Genomic DNA, 22,013 nt, shown 5'->3' with positions numbered 1-22,013 from the left:
TGATCTGATTTACCTGAATTTTTGTTGGTCTTCAGATTTCAGATATATTCAAGTCGGGTAAAAATTGTCAATTCAGGTTCAGATCTAATCCTCAATTCGGCCGTTTTGTATAAATGAAACCATGGAATGTGAAACAATTTTTCTTTAATATATAATTCACTCGTTTAGATTTACATACATTTTTCGGGTTAAAACAAATTTTTATCTTTACGTTTGATTAATATAAATGTTTTTTTTTCCTATTAATTGTTTTTTTTTTATTATTTATCAAATAAATTCCTTTTCATTTTATTTTTTATTTTTATTTCGTTAACTTGTTACAATCCTTGTTTGTATAATAATAAGTTAATATTAATAGGGTTTGCTCGTGATAAATTAAACGGAAGTTTATCATAATTCTGGTATTTACTTTGAAAAAGTCATTGCGTTTGCATGTTCGCTTTTTAGAAGACTTAGTAATGCTAAAAATTTAGATAAATTAACGGAAGATTGTGAAATCTTCTTAGAAGTTTTTTTTTTGGTTTTCTTTTGTTCATTTAAATGTTTCTATGGAGGATATTGTAGTTCTAAAAACGTAGTTCCCACATTCTATCGCTCCCCTTTATGAATGTTTACATTATCTTGTTAAAAACGCCCTCATTCGAATATCGGTATAATAAATCGTTGTTGTTCAATTTGAGGCTGTCGTTTGAAAACTGGTTTTCTTCAATAAAATATACGATTTGTGATTATCGTTTGTTATTGCTCCATTCTATAAATATTTTAAAAAGGAAAAGTGCGGGAAAAATTGGTTCTTGCCAAAAATAAACTTTTGAATTCAATTTGATTTATTGTCATTTACGTAGATGATATAGGTCAACATTTTTTGCTCTTATTTTACTTACAGTCAATCTGTTACCTTTTTTTTTGTTTGAAAGTGTGTCCTACTATATTAAACAAATTTGTAGCTGTTCAATACAGTCTTCGGCTCGTTCGGGTATTCAAGTGCACATCATAATATACAGATCATTTGATTCGAGTACACTCGCAAACATTCCGGAAGTTTAACCTGTTACGAACGGATATCATCTGTTGTCGCCAACGACTTCAGAAACAAATGCAAATGTCGAATGAGATCTGATGCAGCGAAAAGTATGTTCAACAAAAATGATGTAAAAGATTTGAAATCAAACGCTTCATAACACTTCGATCGGATAAAGTAATAGATCCGATAAACTGCTGAGATGTTTCCCATCCGTGAAAGATTAATGAAAGTTTGGTATAATTGACTTCACGAGTGCAGTTCCTGTATTGAATTATCAACGTTTAACGTAAGACACATTGTTCTCAGACAGAAAATCAGTAAATTCACGTTACCACCGCGCAACGTTTTGCCACCTTTTTTGCAACAGAAATGTTTGCACCAGATCTGTAAATGCCGTTCAGTTAGTTCAACATCGTATTTTACTTACTGAATGTTCATTTACAGGACTTATGCAGTATTAATAAACAATTTTAATTAGCCGTATTACGGAAGAGGCAACATTTCTACACGATCAATGCAGTCACGAACGATAATATCGTCCAGACAAGTTTCCATTTTAGATGTTCTTATCGTCCCAGGTGAAAATTTTTCAAAAGTAATATCGTTTTATCGTCTAGGAAACGATATTAACCGTGCATTTTGCTTTAAATGTTGTAGGAAGTAGGCACCACTGTACCCATTAGATTAAGGAATTTGTATTGCCCGTTGACAAGTGGATCGTTACCGGTTCCTGGTGGGTTTTGATTTTTATTTTTTACGTGTTACGGCATTGCCTAATCACGTAAAGCATTGTACGTACGAGGTTCCAAGTTGTTATTTAACTGAGTTGAGTTTACAGTAAAAATTCTATATCGGCCTATATCATTTACGTTATATTTGAGTAAATCAAATCAAAACAAAAAAAAATTAAATAAAATTTTGATTGAATTGATAAACGTCCGATGGAACAACATGAAAATGTATTTATAACAGAAACAATAGAATTGAAAATAAAAATATTCCGACGTCAATTCAAATAAAGAAATCAAATTCAACTTTTTGTTACACTGCAAAGGAAAATAAAGAATTTGTGTAATCGAAAATGACTCGTTTGTTTTATTATTTATTTATTTTTTTAAATATATGATAAACTTTTGCTACCGAACCATGATGTTCTCTTCACTATTATTATAACGAACTTTTTCACTCTTTTTCAGTATTTTTATGAATATAATTTTTATAACAGACATCTATTCCTAAGTTTTTTTTTCTCATTTGGTTGTTAGTTATTATTCTTCTTGCTTTTAACGTTTTTTTTGCCAATTTTTTATTTTAATTTTTTGTTTAAATTTATGATTTCGACATTTTTTGCGGTGATCATTTTTTGTTTGTTTTAATTTTAAATCAAGTTTTATAAAACATTGTGCTCATTTAAAATACATTTTTAATTATTTTTATGCCGTGAGTTGTTTTCTTTATCTTTTCTTTCATTTTTTTTTACTTTTAAATTTTAGTTTTAGTGTTATTTTGTGTATACAATTTATGAATTTCTCAATACATTTTACTTGCTTTGGTTTTCTGTTATTATTTTCTTTTTTGTGTGTTTTATATAGAATTTTTTATGTTTTTTTTTTATTAATATTTTCTTTTTAAAGATGCGCTTGCATTCGGTATTTTTACATCATTTTTAAATTGATCGGTTTCCTTTAATAAAAAAAATGTTTTTCATTTATTTACTTTTTTAGTGTTTCTCCTACATATGGTATTGTAAAAACATTTTCATTTCAACTATAAACTGGAATCAGAGAGATATTAAAAACAAATTATCGCGATGAAGACAATGAATATATTCGTTCGTACCAGGCATGAGCGCCGACGGAGAAACCTCGGCGGCGGCTAGCCGAAAAAAATTTCTCGGCGGCGGCGAAAAAGTCGGCTTGAGCCAGCTTAAAACGGCTCGGCTGGAGGTTCCTTTTAACTTTTTTTTTCAAAATAAAAACGTTTAGATAAATTCATGGAAAATGAACTAGTAAGCATGAAAATGAAATTGTACGGAAAGCGAAAATGTAGGTAGATTAGGTTGTTCAAAGTGCAAGTGGAACTGGTCTTGTTACAAGCAAGTCTCTAAGTCTAAGGTTCACTAACACGTCAAGTTTTATTGCCTCAAAACTTGAACTAAATGGAAAATCATGCTCCGGTACACTCATTTAACTCATTAAGAAATGGGTTTTCGAGAAGAAATCGAAAGCTCACGAAAATCAAGTAAAAATTGAAAAGAAAAAAAAAACGAGAAAATTCGCAAAGATCGACAAAGTTTTCTCAAATTTGTGAATTAACTGATTGTGCGCCTTCGGCTCGTTCCGCAAAGGTCATACTTGCCAAAACAACAAACTTAGAAGCGAGGACGTAATATACCATTCTGGAAAATTCATGAAAATTCAAGAAAATTCTAGAAAATTTTCTTAATTTTGAAAAAAAAATTCAAAATGTACTTGAGCTGCTTAGGATCAACAGGAATCTCGGTTTTCAAAATTATTTCACCCATTCACCTTTCGAAATCTTTATTTCATTTTCCAGCCGTTTCAAGCCGGCTTGAGCCGTGTTTTCGGCACCGGCTCGGCTGCGGCGCGGCTTGCTCAAAAATGGCCGGCGGTGGCGGCTTGATCGGCGGCTTATTTTCGGCGGCGCTCATGCCTGGTTCGTACGGAAAAATCAATAAATTAAATTGTCAAACTGAATTCGATTCAAACCATTTTCGGCAAAAGAAAATAAAATTTAAAGAAAATGCAGTCTTTTTCATCTTAACTAATTAGATTTTATCAGTGTGTATGTATGTGTGTGTCTCTTACGATACAACAGTTTTCTTTTTTCTTCTTCATCTTTTTTTTTTATTTAAACACCATCTTTTCACCAGTTAGGCCTCTTTTATTTATCTGCAAAAATGTTAACGCCAGGACGGATCGGCTCAAATTTTTTGTGTAAAATTCATACAGGCCAAACTACAATTTATGTTTTTTTTGTTTTGTTTTGCATGACAATCGTGGAATACTAATTAAAGGAAAAGAAACAAATGAGTAAAATCTTCATTACAATTTATGGGAAAATATCTCTCTAATTCCGATTTTTTAGTATAAGTGTATCACTAAAGCGCTTTGTGAAATTTATTTTATTTTTCGTTTTTCTTTTTTTTCATATTCTTCTTATTCTTCTGTTATCCTATCATTTTCTTTTTATTTCAATTTTATCTTTTAAATTCATAATTTATACAGTTCTAGAATATATTTCATTTTTTTTATTATTTTATTTAAATATATTGTTTTTTAAGCGTCGCACTTTTCGTATTCTAAGAAAACAAAACAAATTTTTTTAATTATTTTTATTTATTCATTTTTTTTTATTATTTTATTAAACAAACTATCATTTTTAAACGATTTCATCTCTGTGCCTAACAAATGTTTCGGTAAAAGGATTCAAACAAAAAAAAATGGGAAAGGCATTCATACAACGCGTCAGGTCAACCCTAGGAAAGAATTATTTTGACGGAGAGATTTGTTCCGAAACGACCTGATCTTCCTAAAATCTGAATTTCGGCTGAATCCAAGCAACGTGTGAATTTTCTGCCTCTTTCAAACTTTCACTGTTTGACTACATTTGTTTCTTTCACACTTGTGTAGTTGAGTTAATGCGCATAAATGTAATGTGGATAGCCAATATATTTTAAATTGGAAACGGAAGAAAATTTGTAATGTGCATAGAAATGCCACGACTACGATTATTGGTGTGAATGTAGTGACATGAAAATTTTTACGCCAAAGTCTCAGGTCATCCGATCATCCGTGAAATATGCCAGCTTAAAAAATTAAAAATTTTCACATTAAATCAGATCGCATTTTTCTAATACGAAATTGAGCGTTGACCTAACTTGATCAGTTGCACCTGATCAGGCTGGTAGGCCTTAGAATTATCGAATTTGCAAGCGAAAAAAACGCAACTACCTGATCGCGCGATTATAATACAGATATGTAATTGTACACGTTTACTCTCTTTATCACTAATTTTTAGTTTGTTCAATGGTATGGGTTAAAGACTCGTTTTGGTTTTCCTTGGCGTGTTTTCGTGTTGTTTTTTCTATTTTAAAAATGCTCAAAATGATCAACGATTTGAAGTATGACAACACTTCCTTGTGATTTATCTTTGATGTGAATGTTTTCGTAGAAACATTAATACCAGTTAGTGAAAATCTTTTCATCGGTCGGAAAAGATACTGAACGAATTTTTCGTCACTCCAGTCGAAGCGGCAAAAATACGAAAAAAAACACTAAAGTCGTTATATAACTAAGGAATGGCGAAGTCAATGACCCTGTCGTGAACGGATTTTCTGCCTAGTTATGTGTCACGCTGCATTAGCTAGAAGTGTCGCCAGAAGCTCTTGAACAACGCCATGAGACATTATTATTCACCGAGATGTTTTTACAAGATGTGTACGACGCAGACTGTGCACGCACAGTACAAGAGAGCTTGATCAGAAGTAAGTGGTCATAGAGTATAAAACTACTGTGAGCGGTAAGTAAATTTTACAATCCTAATTGGGAAAGTGCATTGAGAGACGAAATTTTCATCTGTAAGGCAAAACTTCGTATACCGAACCGACACAACAATTGTATGAGTGTGTTGGTTTGTCTTACAGAAGAAACAGTGGAAATTCAATGAAACCGGTCTCTTTCCTTATTGACAAATTCATAAAATCACTAGGACACACCATACGCAATCTTCATGTTTTTTAGGCTATAAATAAATCCCTAGTTTGAAAAAGGGACAATGTCCAATGGCGCCATATTTAAATAAATATTTAAAATTGTTTACCGTAAGAAATTATAGCAAATTATAGGCACAAAAAAAGACATTCAGGACTGCAGGACACACTGCCATGTCTTATTGTTTCTTCCTTTTTCAAATTCAACATTATAAAATGAAAGTTCCTATAATACACTCGGGGTCGAAATATACGTTCGCCAATTGCAAGATAAGTAAATGTGAAAGAAAATTCAAAGGAGTTTTCACGCAGGAAATTGTAAAACTAAATAACTCTTAATTTAGCATATTTCTTTTACACTCACTTAATGAGTTTATGAAACCAATAAATTTTTTTCTTTTTTTTTGTTGTTGTTGTTGGAAATTTTGACTTTAAACTAATGTTTTTCTTCTCCATGTCTATAATAATCATTAAATTATTGAATATAAATAATTGTTTATTGTTTATTTACCTTTAAATACATAATTGTAGTGATTAATTACACAGAACCTACGTTTTTTCATGTTTTTTTTTTTAATTTTCTTTTTTTTAATATTTTAACATTCATTTTTGTTTCAATTTTTTTTTATTTATTTAATTTCAATTTTTATTTTCATTTTGTTTGTTTGTTTGTTTAGACTAAGCCTAATGTGTTTTTCATTTTCATTTAATCATTTTTTTTAATGTAAATTTTGTTATTTCCTTTACTTTAACTTTTTTTTTTCAATTTTAATTTTTAATCTTTTTTTTATTCTTCGTTTTTAAATGTGGTGTTACATTTTATTCCCAGTGGTGGTTTTGTTAATCGTGACAATTGCAAGGAAGAAACCAATTTAACATAAAATATGTAACCAAAAATGGATCGGGGTTTTTCTGAGTAAATTGAACAAATTTCGATTTGTTGACGGCACTTTTCTACCGTATGATTGTCGCATAGAAGACGAAAATATGGAGTTTTCAACAATATTATGGCTCAGAGATGATATTGTCGAAAAGCGATCATTATCGCACAGAACACGATAATATAACACTCTGGGCGATATTATTGCCCAGAAATTATCACCCAGGGTGATTTTATCACACACAATTTTGTGAACGATATTATCACCTTCTAGGAAATGTTATTGTCCAGGGTGGTAATTTATGGGTAATAATATCGTCCAGTTGGTTATGGTATCGTTTCTGGGTATCGGTTTTTTCGATAGATTTGTCTCGGAGCGATTATATTGAACAGAACTGCATATTTTCGTCTTCTGGGAAATATTGTAGTTCGAGACAATAATTGCACGGTAGAAAGGGTAGCCTTCGTCGATTTCGTAATTTTTTTTTTTAACTTTATACGGAGGCCTATTTTTTGAGTGTATCAAGATGTGCTTCTTCTTTGTTCCTTTAATTGCAATAAAAGTTTTTTTTCTTTATTTTATTTTGGTTTTGTTAATTTGATTAATTTTTTCTTCTTTAAATTTTCAGTGCCGTATTGTTGTTGTATGTTTTTCCTATATTAGTGAATTTTTTTTTTAATCTTACGTGTTAATGGAAGTAGAGGTTTCATTATCCGTTCATATTATAAATTGTCTATTGTTACAAGATTATATCTCAACGGTGCTAGTCTTTTGTGTTTTCATTTGTTTGTTGATTCAAAAATAAAATTGAATAAACGCTAAGAAGTATCGCGAAAATTAATTGATCGATTAGTCAATAAGAAAATGGAAAGAATGCTTTTGGAATTGCTGTGGTTTTGCGAAAAATCATTTCAAAAGGCAGGCTAGACTTACGTGTGCACCGATTTCGAAACCATTTTTTCGAACTTCTACCACCAAGTCATATTAGGAGGTCGTTTAGTCACTCTGCTCTACGTTTCGTAATTCTACTAATGTGAACAGTAAAAACATTTTTTAAATGCTCAAACTATATCATTCCATTGGCCAGCAATAACGAAAATGTGCTAGTGTTTAGAAGGGTTTTACGACTCAATGTTGGCGTAAATGTGTCATCGACATCGACTCACGGAAAGGCGGTAAGACTTCTGAGGTTGGTTTCATTTGCACAAGTACATTTACACCATCTGAGACTCAGATGCAGCATCCGTCAAGCCCTTTCAATCTAATCACATGGACTATCATAAGTATTGGACTCACTGTATACTAGTTGTTGCTTCCGATCAGAAATTATTTGTGGTTTCTTTTCCGTACTTTTTCGATCATAATCAATTTGACTTTACCTGAAACTAATTTTTATCTGATAACGAATGAAATTACAGGTCATTCTGTGCCGATACAGATTCATCCAGGTTTGGTAAATACTACAGGTAAACGTTCAGATAACCTGAAAATTTGCGATCTAAAAATTTCAAGTGAATATGAGGTCGATCCGAACTTACCAAACCTAAATCCGGTTTCGGTCAAAGAGCTCTAACAAAAATATCGATTCGACTGGACATTGAGTGTAAACCAATAGTTGAATGCATTGTCTGTAAGACAGTGGCTGCTGTGAAGAATATTTAAAATATGGGGAAGGCATCATCGTTTAATTCGTGTTGTTATTGTTGAACTCAATCGTTTATGAATAATCTGCTGGATATTAATAATCGGACTAGTGTAGGATGAAAATGTAACGAAAAATAGGGAAAACTTAATTTTGGGGGAAAATAGGCTTTGCACTTAGCACACTGCGAGACATAGACATTAATTTCTTTCTTTTTTTTCGATATTTTGTGTTAATTTATTTTTTTGATTAATTTTAATTTTACTTTTAGAAAATGTTTCTAACAATTGTTTATTCGTTTATTACAAGTATAAAAACAACATCTCACCGTTCTATAACTTTTTAAATGTATAAATTTTATTTCATTTTTTTTATTTTACTTTAATTTTTATGTTTCTTTCGTAGGTCGATTTCTGTTTTTAAATAATTTTTTGGTTTTTTGTTAATTTTTTTTTGTATTTTTGTTAAGTTGTTTTATCAAAAACAAAACTCTTTTGTTTTACGTGTTTTAAATAGATTTTTTGTTTGTTTTTCATTAAATTTTAATTTTTAGTTTACTCATATAGCTTTGTCAATAATTTTATTACTATTTTTGTCTGCTTGTTGTTTGTTTTTTCTTTCCTTCTTGAAATAAAATAATTTTCTCATGTTTTCAAATTTATTGCGGGTTTATTTACTCAATTTTTTTTTTTAATTACTTTATTTCACATACGCCTCTTTGTTTTTTTTTTAGCATTAAACGAAATTTTGATGTCACAACAAAATTATTTCTACATTATACAACCGACCGCGTTTAAAAATGACTTTTTTTCTTTGTTTAAAAAACTTATATGAGTTTTAAAATCAATTTCTTTAACTAATCTTAAATCACACATTTTGAATGAATTGGAAAAATAAAATTTAAATTTTTTGTTCTTTTCGTTAACATTTCTTTTTGTTGCATTTTTTTTATCATTTTTTTTATTTTTAATTTTTACTATAAATTCATAATATTGTTACCACTGCTATACACTATCGCCGCTAGAAAAACGATCACCATTCATAAATAGATCTTCCTGATTATCATCGTCATCGTCATCCATCAGATCCGGTCCGATGCAAATGTGATCCGGTGGAACGCTGGTCGGTGGTAGCGGTGCCCGGGGTATTGTCATAATGTCACTGTTTATTCCGCGCAAACTGCCCGACAAACTACCACCCGCCTGCAGATGACGTCTGCTCGAACCTAAACCTGAGAATGAATTTAAAACTGCTTTTTGTACAAATTAAACTAATTCGATACGATTTTTTGCACGGTTGGTAGATGGATAGGTGAAACAATGAATTTAAAATGACCGACCTGTGGCACTTGTTGTTGAATCGTAGTGAGCGTTTCTATGCAGACCCAGTTGACGATGATGTCTGCGTTTTTTTCTGCAGTGACAAACTGTGCAGAGGAGACAAATTAGGAACGAGACGGCGGCCAGGCTTGATATTATTAGGGCGTCGTAATCTTCCTCGACTGCTTCCATTATACCTAATGGTGTTTATGTGGCCAGAGGTGGGAAAATTGAAAGAGAAGAGATTTTTAGTTGAGTACAGCTGTTGTCTAGATGTTCAATTTGGTGGTTCTCTCTTTTTGAAATTTGTATTTGCTTTTTTTTCAATCAACACGGGAGAAACTTCAACTTCGACAAGATTAAGTCAATAAATTTGAACGTAACTATGATAGTTGAGCGAAGTATGTTTTGCTATGTATTCAGAAATTACAAATGATTTCTTTTCTAATTTCTCCTGTGCTTTTTGTTGCATTTTAAAAACAAAATATTTTTTAGCTTATCGATTAGTTTGGGTCGTACACCATAGTAACTTAACTCACAATATTAAATTTTTTCCATGATTCGACAATGAAACAATGTTAAAACATAAAGAGCTCATATTATACAAACGGCAAGTGATTTACTACCGACACTGATTCTCGATATCCCTAGAGTTTTGGCTAATGTTCTTTTATACAACGGAACGGAAGGTAAAAGTATCGAAGTGATAGACTTTGTATCAAACACTGGGAGAAACGTAAACGAATGGTATAAATTGCAACGTTCCACTTCCATGTTAATGGTGATTAAATGATATAAAAGACTATTCTTATACAGTGAATTTAGTTCCTAATAAAGCGTTAATTGACAACGAAGCCTCTATCCCACATGGGGGCTCAACCGGGATCAGCATATCAAAATATATAAAACTCCCTAGCGAGCGACATGACATAGCAGCCCGGACTAGTTCAAATTCTGTTAATTATTTGATTTTTCTTTCCAAAATTTTTGATATTCAGAAATAATGTTGCAATTCGAACGCCCTGAACCAAAGAATTTGGCATTAGATTGTTTCCTTGTAAAAATATACCATTGTTCAGTTCGAATGATGGACTGTTTCGTCGTTAAATTGTATATTGTGAGACGATCTCTATTATGGCGATTCAATTTTTTGTTTCATAAAAAATATTTTATCTTTGTCTCTAGTTGTTTTTAAAGTGATGTTTCTTTAAACAAATTGATTCAGCTATTAATATTTTTGCATTAATGTTGCTAAAAGTGTAATGAATACCAGAATTGATTTACGTAAATTTTGAACATAAATTCACATGTTTAGTTGAGGACATCGTTTCAAATCGTAGCGAGAGGAACTAATAATCGATTATTAATTTTTCAATTTGCTGCATACTAAACATGTGAATACGAAAGTATAAATCGGTAGATTTAGATGAGTTTTTGTGTCTTTCAGTGAATTTGGTTGGCAATGATGTGTGTTGATTATTGAAATCGGTTTACAGGTTAGAATCATGCAACTAAAACTGACTTCTATGGGTTCAAAAAATTTTGTTTGGAAACGGCGCCGGTTCGTGCAAACATTTTTAAAATAATTTTTTACTGAAGTTGAACTTTGTAAACCGTAAGTATATTACAAGATCCTTGACAAAATAGAAAGAGGGGGATCGTTACAAAATACAACGTCTTAAAAGTGCTTTTCGAAATTGCAATTAAAAACAGAATGAACCTTTTTGACCTTCCTCGAACAACAACAAAATTCTTTGAACAATGTGAAGTATCTAATGTTCACATACTAAACAACAATGTAAAGCTTTTTACGTAAATAACATATAAAGAGGAAACTGGTGTACAATGTTAGTACAGACAACAGATCTTTCTATGTTACGATACATAACGATAGGGGAACGTAGACAAGTAACTCTAACACCGCATAGTCATTTACAAAACAACTTAGCAAACATAATCCTCAGAAGTGGTATTATTAGATGTGAGGAAAAACGTTTGCCGAAGGAATTAAAACTTCAACAAATGAATGGATCGCGAAACCTAAATGTGATGACTTTGGTTATAAAACTGGATCACTTTACTATGCAATTTTCATTCTGTTCTACACCAATCTGATGTTATCCCATAACTGTACGAAACAAGGTGTCTATGAAGAGATGATACTTGCACGCGTAATTCAGGCTGTAGAACATATAAACGGGCTCTGATATATAATTCGCACATTTAATTCACAGTAATACGTCAAAGATGGAATTACCGCACGTGAAAGGTTAAACAGAAATTGAGCGTTTTTCTTCGAAAAAATGCATTGAGTGTTCTTAATAGACTATTAACGTTTACAAAACCAGAATTAAATGAAATCTTTTCTCCTCACAGCAATAATTTCTTAGTGCCAATAGTATCTATCTGAAGCTTACAGTGAATAGCAACATTCTTGGAGCAATGGATATTCTAGTTCCTATGTTCGTAGGTTATCTGATTGAGTATTGCTTTGTGATAATGCTATCAAAACACTTCACTCAACAATTTCTAATTTTCAAATTCACTGGTACGAATGCAATCTGTTTTTTTTAGAATGGAAAAAGTTTGGAAAACAATCCCTTTTCTTGAATTTTCACACATTTTATTTATTTGTTTGTACACAAAACAAATAGTGACTTTGTACGTACACAGAAAAACTACAATTTTTTTGTACACAAAAATAAAAACTTTGTACGCAAGATAACGCGTGATAGAATCATTATTTTCCTAATCCAAGATACGGGGCGGTAGAATCAGTCTTTTCGTCGTCCAAGATACAGCGTGATGTTCATTTCATTTTGTACACAAAAGTACGTTCTGTACACAAAACGTCTCTTTTGTAAACACACAAAAAAGATTTTGTACACAAAATTAAAGATTTTGTGCACAAAATAGGGGCTCTGCCGCTTATACCCCGCAAGAGGGCTTCCGCCCCTCAACTCCGCTTTTTTTTAATTCACGACCTGCGGCGCTGCTTTTTCTATACAATGTTTTCACCTACCAGGCATGAGCGCCGCCGAAAATAAGCCGTCGATCGAGCCGCCGCCGGCCATTTTTGAGCAAGCCGCGCCGCAGCCGAGCCGGTACCAAAAACACGGCTCAAGCCGGCTTGAAACGGCTGGAAAATGAAATAAAGATTTCGAAAGGTGAATGGGTGAAATAATTTTGAAAACCGAGATTCCTGTTGATCCTAAGCCGCTCAATTACTTTTGATTTTTTTTTTAAATTAGGAAAATTTGCCAGAATGGTATATTACGTCCTCGCTTCTAATTTTGTTGTTTTGGCAAGTATGCCCTTTCGGAACGAGCCGAAGGCGCACAATCAGTTAATTCACAAATTTGAGAAAACTTTATCGATCTTTGCGAATTTTCTCGTTATTTTTTTCTTTTCAATTTTTACTTGATTTTCGTGAGCTTTCGATTTCTTCTCGAAAACCATTTTCTTAATGAGTTAAATGAGTGTACCGGAGCATGATTTTCCATTTAGTTCAAGTTTTGAGGCAATAAAACTTGACGTGTTAGTGGACCTTAGACTTAGAGACTTGCTTGTAACAAGACCAGTTCCACTTGCACTTTGAACAACCTAATCTACCTACATTTTCGCTTTCCGTACAATTTCATTTTCATGCTTACTCGTTCATTTTCCATGAATTTATCTAAACGTTTTTATTTTTAAAAAAAAAGTTAAAAGGAACCTCCAGCCGAGCCGTTTTAAGCCGGCTCAAGCCGATGTTTTCGCCGCCGCCGAGAAATTTTTTTCGGCTAGCCGCCGCCGAGGTTTCTCCGTCGGCGCTCATGCCTGTCACCTACCATTTTTTAAATTTATAACACAATATAATTAATACAATCTTGGATTACTCATTCAAAATTTTAGATATTCATATGCACACGTATTAGAATTCTCATTATTCCGATTCCTACAGGCCAACATTGTAATAACGTCGATGAATAAATATATTCTTCTCTCTATCCAAAGCACCTAGCAGGGTAATAGAGGATTTTACACGTCAAATAGAGTAGTTTTTTTTATACCAATAATACCATTATCAGCCTTAATGGTAATTTTGCAATGACATTATGAAAAAAAAAGGTATGGAAATATTCGCATACTTCGATTAATGTACTACCTAATTTTTTTCTATTACCCTGCTAGGTGCTTTGCTCTATCTCAAAATCATCAAATTTATGTACAAAATGATACTTCTTTGTGTACAGAACGAACATACTGTGTACAGAACGAACTTACTGTGTACAAAATGATCACTTTTGTGTACACAATTGACTTTTTGTGTACCAGAACGTACTTTTTGTGTATAAAAAGAAATAAACCGTGATAGAATTGGCATTTTCCTTATCCAGAACATAGGAAACCAGGAGGACATCTTTTTTGCGTACAAAAAAAAATACTTATTCGGTGTACACAAACCGTTTTTTGTGTACAAAATCGGGAAAATGTGGAAAATTGTCCAAAAACATGGAATTATGTTTTCCCAAAAATAGAAGGATGAGCTTTCAAGAAATCAAGATGAAACGAACAAGTTAAAATTTGTATTGGATGAGTGTCGTTACCGTCGATCGAAAAAAAAAATTCTATTCGAGTTGTTAAATACAAAGACTGTAAAAAGAAAAGTTCTAAAAGCAGTGATAATGCTGGTAATTTTTTTTTTGAGTGCAAACTAAAGAAGAAAAAAAAACTAAAATTCTACTATCAAACACATAGAAATTAGTTCATTTTTGTAGGTTTGTTTCATTATTCATAAATAAACTCACGTGATATAGATTTTTTTTTAAATATGGTAGTCGTCATACTGGCCTTTTCATGCAGTTTTACAGTTTTTATTTTTTCAACAGTAGAAGGGTAATTTTGAAATAAGCAAAATTGGGGGAAAACACTTAAAACTTTGTTTACAATGGGATGGGTTTTGGAGCTTACATTTTAAATTCAAAGAAAATTAATTGAACAAATCCATTTGTATTGAGAATTGCACGGTATTACATATTAAAATAGTGTTAGTCGCACATTTGATTATTGTACTATAAAACGTTAAAAAATGTTACACACCCAGTGTCGATTAGAACACATTTGCCTAATTAAAATTATTTATTAATGAAATTTGGCGACGTTGGGGACAATATGTTTTCCAACAACAATGAAAGGCATTTCCACACATCAATATTTTATCATAATGAATTAAAATAAGAAAACCATTCCACGCAGGCAGTCGCATTTATTATAGTTAATTTTGGAGCGAGCATGTATGCTGTTGATTGTGCCCATCGAAAAATCATACTGAACAGATATGTAATCGAAAATGCAGCTCTTGCGGTACACAATACCGTCTTCATAAAAAGATGCCATGTGCGGTTGTTGGTGATTATCAAGTCTTGCAATTCTCTATACAAGTTAAACTTGGTACATTTGACTAAACAGAAACAAACGGGGGGGTGGGGGGACAATAAAAACCATACGAACATAAAACAGAGAATTATGAAATAAAATCAAATAATGCGAGGAACACACTGGCCATTAACGCTATCATAAGGAGTTGATATCTTTGCATTACTGAAAGGCTATTTCCTCCACCTGATGGCGTTACAAGAAAAAAAAGAAGAAGATAATGTCAAGATGTGATCATATCATACAATAGTCGCAGGATTGTTCATAATAAATTAATTAGTTTTTTATACAAAAAAAAAGTTTACTATTATAGTGACAAAAGGTTGTTGCATTCAATAGAAATGAGTGTAAACCGTACAAACACAATATTTGGACAAGTCATTTCGACGACTTCAACTTATCAATAAGTTGTAAGTCCCATTTGTCTCGGCTTAGGGAAATATCAAATTGTGATCTAAGAGCGTACAAAAGACTATTGGATGAATCTTCGAAATTAGACATGGCCTTAAAAATGTGCGGTGATTTGCATAAAAGACTTATTGAAAATTTAAGCAAAAGAATTGTTTTGTCAAAACATTTCACTAAGCCTCTCATACAAATTACGGCGGAAATATTTTTGGTATCTTACGAGGTCCACCAGCCAAATATACGGTTGGTGGACCTCGTAAGATACCAAAAAGACCGAAGACGGAAGAGTGATAGTGATTTCAAGATAGAAGCTTCTAATTAAGATTTTACACTCGATTGGGCAAATGAGACTGTCCAGCTCACAGAAATTATTCAGAACGAACATTACTCCTGAATGAAAGCTATTGATATTCACGGTGTCCCAATGCAGAAAAACGTCGGGAAAAGTGGATTTTTTTTTAAATACAATAGCTGAGGACATATTTTGTTACATTTTTTCTTCGTAATTTTTGACTAGTCGGGAATTTTCAAAAAAAAAAAATTTAGATTTTAGAAATTCTTACTTTGACAACTTTTGTGAATTTCTAGAATTCTCAAGAATCACTTTCGCGATATGTCAGAGCTAAATGTGACACCTTGTACCCCTGATTTGATGGAATCGAAATATGTAAAAAAGGTGAAATCACAGTAAAAAGTTATGCTGAAGCTAGTTCCTGCTAGCCATCGAACTCCCACCTGCGATGTCTGGGCCAGACTTTTCTCGTGAAGAATCATTCTTAGAAGCTTTTTATTGATAGATTCAAATTTTTAATTGAAATAGCTGTTAGATGTCGTATAGAGACAAATCCCACACAAATACGTTCCCGCTTTTAACGAGATTCCTTCAACCTTTCGTCTTTTATTATGAATTATGAATGGTCTCGTCCAAATTACTATATTTTGTATGCTTTACACTCGATTTATAAAATTTGTCCAAAAATTGATTACTCAAAAATCAAACGCAATGATCAATATTTATTGTACAGGCAAAAAGTTGTTCTGGTTCCAAAAATTTATTTGGGATTATATAAATATTCAAATCTAATAGGGCTTTCAATAAAGATTGGAACAGTCCATGTATATTAATCGTGCTTCGTGCGGGTAAATAGCTTTTTTTTAAGAAAAGGAAGTTTTCATTTGATTTTCATATTGAGTTCGGGTTGGTATATCTGTTTCTAATTTATATTTTATTGTTAAATATTTAAGTTTAAGTTTTTTTTTTAATTAAATATATCAATCAATTAATCTAAATTTATTGAACGGACATTTTTGTTTTTGTTTTGATAAGTAAAGAAAAGTGGTTGCGAAACCTAGTTTCAAATGATAAATACAAATAAAAATTCGAAAGAATAAAAATTTGGAAATTAAGTTTTAACAACAAAATGTAAGAAAATAATGAAAAAAAGTGAAAAAAGAGTTAGGGTTCCCATTTGCAAATTTTGGAATAGAAGGCATTTTGGCATCAAAAAATTGACGAAAGAGGACACCTATGCTATCGAACAAGAGGACGAAAAGTACATTGCCAACGAGGAATTGCTTGGACTATGTCCAGGTCTTGTGTAATTCACACTGCAATTCATGTTGTAAGTCAAGAATTCTCATACAGTACAGTTAGACATTGAAATCGTGAAGATATTCTTTTCTTAGTCACATCACCCACCGAATATTACGCAAATATGGACTACTTTCTGCCCTATCAAATTGTCTTAAATGCTTAAATTTCTTTCCTGCGAGAATTTGGGAGTCCCTCCTGTCACACAATTTACAGTGTTTGTAAAATTTGTAACTTTGATATTCAAAGATATTAGATCAAGGTCATGTATAGTATAACGCGAGCGGAGCAAGTGGAATTTCCAGGTTATGATATTTTGGCACACAATTTGAAAATCCCTTAGCGAATTCAAATTTTACGCCACAATATCATATACTGGGAATCACCTAATTGACTGGGAACATCGATGAATTTCAAAACAAAAATTGGGTTTTCTAAAGGTGAACAAACCACAATTTTGAAACGTTCTAATCTTTGTTTCAACAGTGGCTGCCCTATTTCTCTGTTTACTATTTTTTAGAGCTAACCGTTTTTTTTAAAGACAACACACACAGTCAACGGGCTTTTTGTCTAACTGACTGAATGAAATTACCAACGAGCAATTATATAAAACACAAAGAGACGTTATCGGTACTAAAATCCAAGACGCAACCTAATAACCGATTCAATCAGATGTCATTATTGAGGACAACAACCCGATGAAACGAATTATTTTTGTTGCGGTTGGGTTTCGAACCCACAACTAGCAATTAAATAACTCAATGTTTGACTTACACACTGAGCTATTGAGTTGTTTACGGCTAACAACAAGGTTTGTCGGCTTAAAACAGCCTGTACCACCTTAACGTGACCACGCCTCGAACTGCGCAAAAACTCTCCGAGGAAAGTTAAGCATATAACTGATGTTACACCTAAATTACTGGCAGGAGATATGTATACAAATTCATCGTATTTACAGAGTGTGAAAATCGTTACATTAATATAGTCAAACGTTTCACCCGACCGATTTCACGGAACGTTTGACATATTCGTTAAAAACGACGCTGTCAGAACCTTTCCCTCAATGGTATTTTTGAGTCGACTTTGGAGCCATATTTTGATCCAATTCGTTTTAAGGTGGTACTATCCATGGCTTACTACCGGTAATTTCATTTACTAAAAATATTTTTCGGTACATTTTTGGTAAATTCAGCAAATTTGTGGTAAGTTTTGGAATTTTTCAGTTTTTCCTAGATATTATCCTCTGGAGAGTCTCTCTCGTCTGTATATTTAACTTAGAATCAGCTAGTTAAAAAAACAGTCCTCATCGGGAGCCCAAATAACCACAGTAAAAATGTGGGAAGAGTCAATCATCGGCCTTCCAATTTATCATCAACAAAAAAAGTCAAAAAGTATAAGTTAAGATGACAACCAAAAACCAAAGCAAATAAGAATTACAAAATTATAAAAAAAAATGAACTGAACCGTTCGACTCACTCACGACTCACAGTGCATTTCATCCGAATCGTCACCAGGTCCACAGTTTTTCACCTTATCACATCTTAGCTTTTCAGCTATGCAAAAGCCAGATGTTTCACACTGGAATAAAAAAGACGATTCACAGTGATGGGTTATTGAGGATGGCGGTCCCGGTTGAATATCTTGTACAGCCGTCCACACCACTCGGAATCCCTGCGTACAAAATGATCAAACAATCGAATTGGAGAACTGATTTTTATACACAACACACTTACCGGTGCACCTATTAGTTTGTTTGTGCGCGGCAGAGGAAAATATGAAAAAATTGAAAATTAAATTCTCGTGACGAAAATGAACAATTTTCGTATTTTGCGAACCTATAGTTTTGTCGGTTGTAGTGAAACTTATTCTAGAAGATTGTCCAATGGACACATAGTGCCAATTAAATCCAGCAGCTTTTTCGCCACATAGTTCAAATGGAGCTTGTTCAGTATCAGGAGCTGTCCACACACGTAGCACTGCGGCTGGACATCCTCGACCTAATCGAATCAACATCGACAGTTAAGAACCGAATTTGAATTTAGCTCCGAAATTAAGTCACCTTCTGGATCACCCTCGACGTGGAAGAACTCAAAGTGCATCAGTATTTTGTAACCATTTCGAGCACTCAAATACCAGTTACATGCTCGAGACGCAAGACCCTTACCAGGACCGTCGTATTTAGCCGGGTAATTTGGTGACCTGAATGTAAATGAGTTTCAATCTCGTACTATTGTCACGCCTAAACTGCTCAAGTCAAGTGGATATGATCGGTACACACTTACATAATAACACCCGATTCTTGACCGGAAAAATTCCCACCACAATCACCAAACACTGATTTCGCCACTTCAAATATGTAACGAGCTTTAAATCCACTGGCTACACTCTCCTGGTCAGTGTGCAACAGAATTCGTATACCGACTGCACCACGTGGACTTTCGACTGGTCCCGGTGCAGTCAAACCGCAATATCGACCAAGGAATCGTTCACTGCCATCGCGGAATATAACATACATTTCCAACCAATCTTCCACGCATACAGTCAACCTTAAGAGTAGTATATTAAAACAGTCAGCGGGAAGAGAAAGTAAAATAAAAGTTTGCTGAGCATACCCGTACGCACCGCCCGTAGTATTGGCATTATCTGCCTTTATTTTGAAATGATCGAAAACGATAGTCACTTGTTCATTCGGTGTTGCCATGAACATATACGAACAGTTCGTTTCGGAAGGGTAGTTCGATGGATATCTTGGACTGTTAAATTCACCTTTCTTTCGTGACGTACTGCGATACGTGAATGAACAAGAACCGTCAGGAGCAGCAGTTCCCGGTATTTTATATTCGGTTTCGAATGTGTATTTTGCCTGGACAGTAATTGTTTCGTTAGAAAAAATGAATTAAATTTCCAGTTCAACGAAGTATTCCACCTTAAAGCCTCTTGCTTGAAGCTCTCCCGAACTAAAAACCATAGCCAGCCGAGGTCCATCACTCACTACTGCTGGAGGAAGATCGTAACCGCACAATTCATAATCGAATTTGTCGTATGCGTCTTGCGTCTCTTGACCTTTTAGGAAGATTTTCAGATAGCCATCGGTACAATTCGTTCTGGAAATATAATGCGTGTGAATCACAATCGACGGGTACATTGACGGACTAAATCTTACTCTTTATCCTTGTCTTTGTGTTCGCCTTTTTGTATCTCAAACATTTGAAATTCTAAACGTACTCTTTCTAAATGTTGAGCATCTTGCATACCATAAACAAAGTACCTGATAATTGAATTGGATTTTAGGATCGGCTCTAGGACAAAATAACTCCGGACAAAATAACTCCGGACAAAATAACCCGGACAAAATAACTCCCGGACAAAATATCCCTCCGCAAAGTTTATGTTGACTTGCAAGGGGGGATACTCCTTCCTCGACCCCCCTCAGCGGGGGCTGCCGCTCCTCGACCCCGCTTTTTTATTTTTCATCATTCTTCACGGCCTGCGGCGCTGACACTTATGTCAAAATCATGATCGTATTCTCACTTAGGATTTTCTACTCATGTGTATTGACTGAATTCCAGTACAAAGTAGTCACAATTATAGTCGATCTGAATTCGCTCGATATACTCAATATACTCAAGAAATGTCGAGAAATACTCGACATACTCGAATGTAGTCCAGGGCTCTAGGACTTATTAACCCCGGACAAAATAACTCCGGACAAAATAACCCGGACAAAATAACCCCGGTCAAAATAACCCCGATCAGGTCAGGACAAAATAACCCCTGGACTAAATGATGACGACATTGAAGGGGGGATACTCCCCCCTTCACCCCCCTCTGCGGGGGCTGCCGCCCCTCGACCCCGCTTTTTTATTTTTTTTTTATTTTCCACGGCCTGCGGCGCAGCATATAATCTATTAAATTATATCAATTATATACTTGAGTATATTCGAACATATCGACTATATACTCAAGTACATTCTAATATATCGACTATTAATTTGAATATATTGACTCTATACTCGAATATGTCTACTATCATCGAATATATGGACTACAACTATGTACTCGACTATATTCGAATATGTTGACTATATACTAGACTATCGTCGAATATGTCGACTAAGAACTAGACTATACTCGAATATATCGACTACATACTAGACTATCATCGAACATATCGACTATATACTCGATTTCATTCGAATATACCGACTATATTCGCATATATCAAATATAAACGACTATATTCGAATATATCAACTAAGTACTCCACTCCACTATATTCAAATATATCGACTAAGAACTAGACTATATTCGAATATATCGACTACATACTAGACTATCATCGAACATATCGACTATATACCCGATTACATTCGAATATACCGACTATATTCGCATATATCAAATATAAACGACTATGTTCGAATATATCAACTAAGTACTCCACTCCACTATATTCAAATATATCGACTAAGAACTAGACTATATTCGAATATATCGACTACGTACTAGACTATCATCGAACATATCGACTATATACCCGATTACATTCGAATATACCGACTATATTCGCATATATCAAATATAAACGACTATATTCGAATATGTCAACTAAGTACTCCACTCCACTATATTCGAATATATCGACTAAGAACTAGACTATATTCGAATATATCGACTACATACTAGTATGTATGTATCGCCTATATTCGCATATAGCAAACATGATCGATTATATTCGAATATATCGACTATATTCGCATATATCAAATATATTCGACAAGATACTCGAATATATTCGAATACATCCACTATGTACTCGACTATATTCGAACATATCGACCATGTACTCATGAATATTCGAATATATTGAGTGTATTGAAAATATTCGAGTAACTATATCGTTTTTTTTATTTGGGAGTTATTCTGTCCGGAGTTATTTTGTCCGGGTTATTTTGTCCGGGGTTATTTTGTCCAGGGGACATTATGTCCGGATTTATT

At 33.4% G+C, this 22,013-nt stretch overlaps 1 protein-coding gene across 12 annotated transcripts in view; it reads right to left on the bottom strand.

Moving 5' to 3' along the window:
* Positions 1 to 8,934: 8,934 nt before the first annotated feature.
* Positions 8,935 to 22,013, bottom strand: part of LOC119067967 (cubilin) — a 107,415-nt gene continuing 94,336 nt past the window's right edge. For 4 of the 12 annotated variants that reach the window (XM_037171299.1, XM_037171304.1, XM_037171300.1 and 1 more), the window contains 10 exons: positions 20,179 to 20,283; positions 19,942 to 20,119; positions 19,628 to 19,878; positions 19,298 to 19,561; positions 19,075 to 19,214; positions 18,851 to 19,012; positions 18,749 to 18,756; positions 18,503 to 18,686; positions 9,619 to 9,795; positions 8,935 to 9,531 (listed from right to left, as the gene is read on the bottom strand). In XM_037171299.1, the coding sequence (XP_037027194.1) occupies positions 9,284 to 9,531; positions 9,619 to 9,795; positions 18,503 to 18,686; positions 18,749 to 18,756; positions 18,851 to 19,012; positions 19,075 to 19,214; positions 19,298 to 19,561; positions 19,628 to 19,878; positions 19,942 to 20,119; positions 20,179 to 20,283 (1,717 nt within the window). In that variant the 3' untranslated portion in view covers positions 8,935 to 9,283. Of the gene's footprint in view, positions 9,532 to 9,618; positions 9,796 to 14,583; positions 15,203 to 18,491; positions 18,687 to 18,748; positions 18,757 to 18,850; positions 19,013 to 19,074; positions 19,215 to 19,297; positions 19,562 to 19,627; positions 19,879 to 19,941; positions 20,120 to 20,178; positions 20,284 to 22,013 lie in introns of those variants that run through there. The other 8 variants (XM_037171303.1, XM_037171311.1, XM_037171302.1 and 5 more) reach the window with 7 other exon arrangements.

Source organism: Bradysia coprophila (genome assembly GCF_014529535.1).
Source record: "Bradysia coprophila strain Holo2 chromosome X unlocalized genomic scaffold, BU_Bcop_v1 contig_132, whole genome shotgun sequence".
Taxonomy (NCBI): Eukaryota; Metazoa; Arthropoda; class Insecta; order Diptera; family Sciaridae; genus Bradysia; species Bradysia coprophila.
Note: the sequence above shows the minus strand (reverse complement) of the source record. Positions and strands in the feature narration are given on the sequence as shown.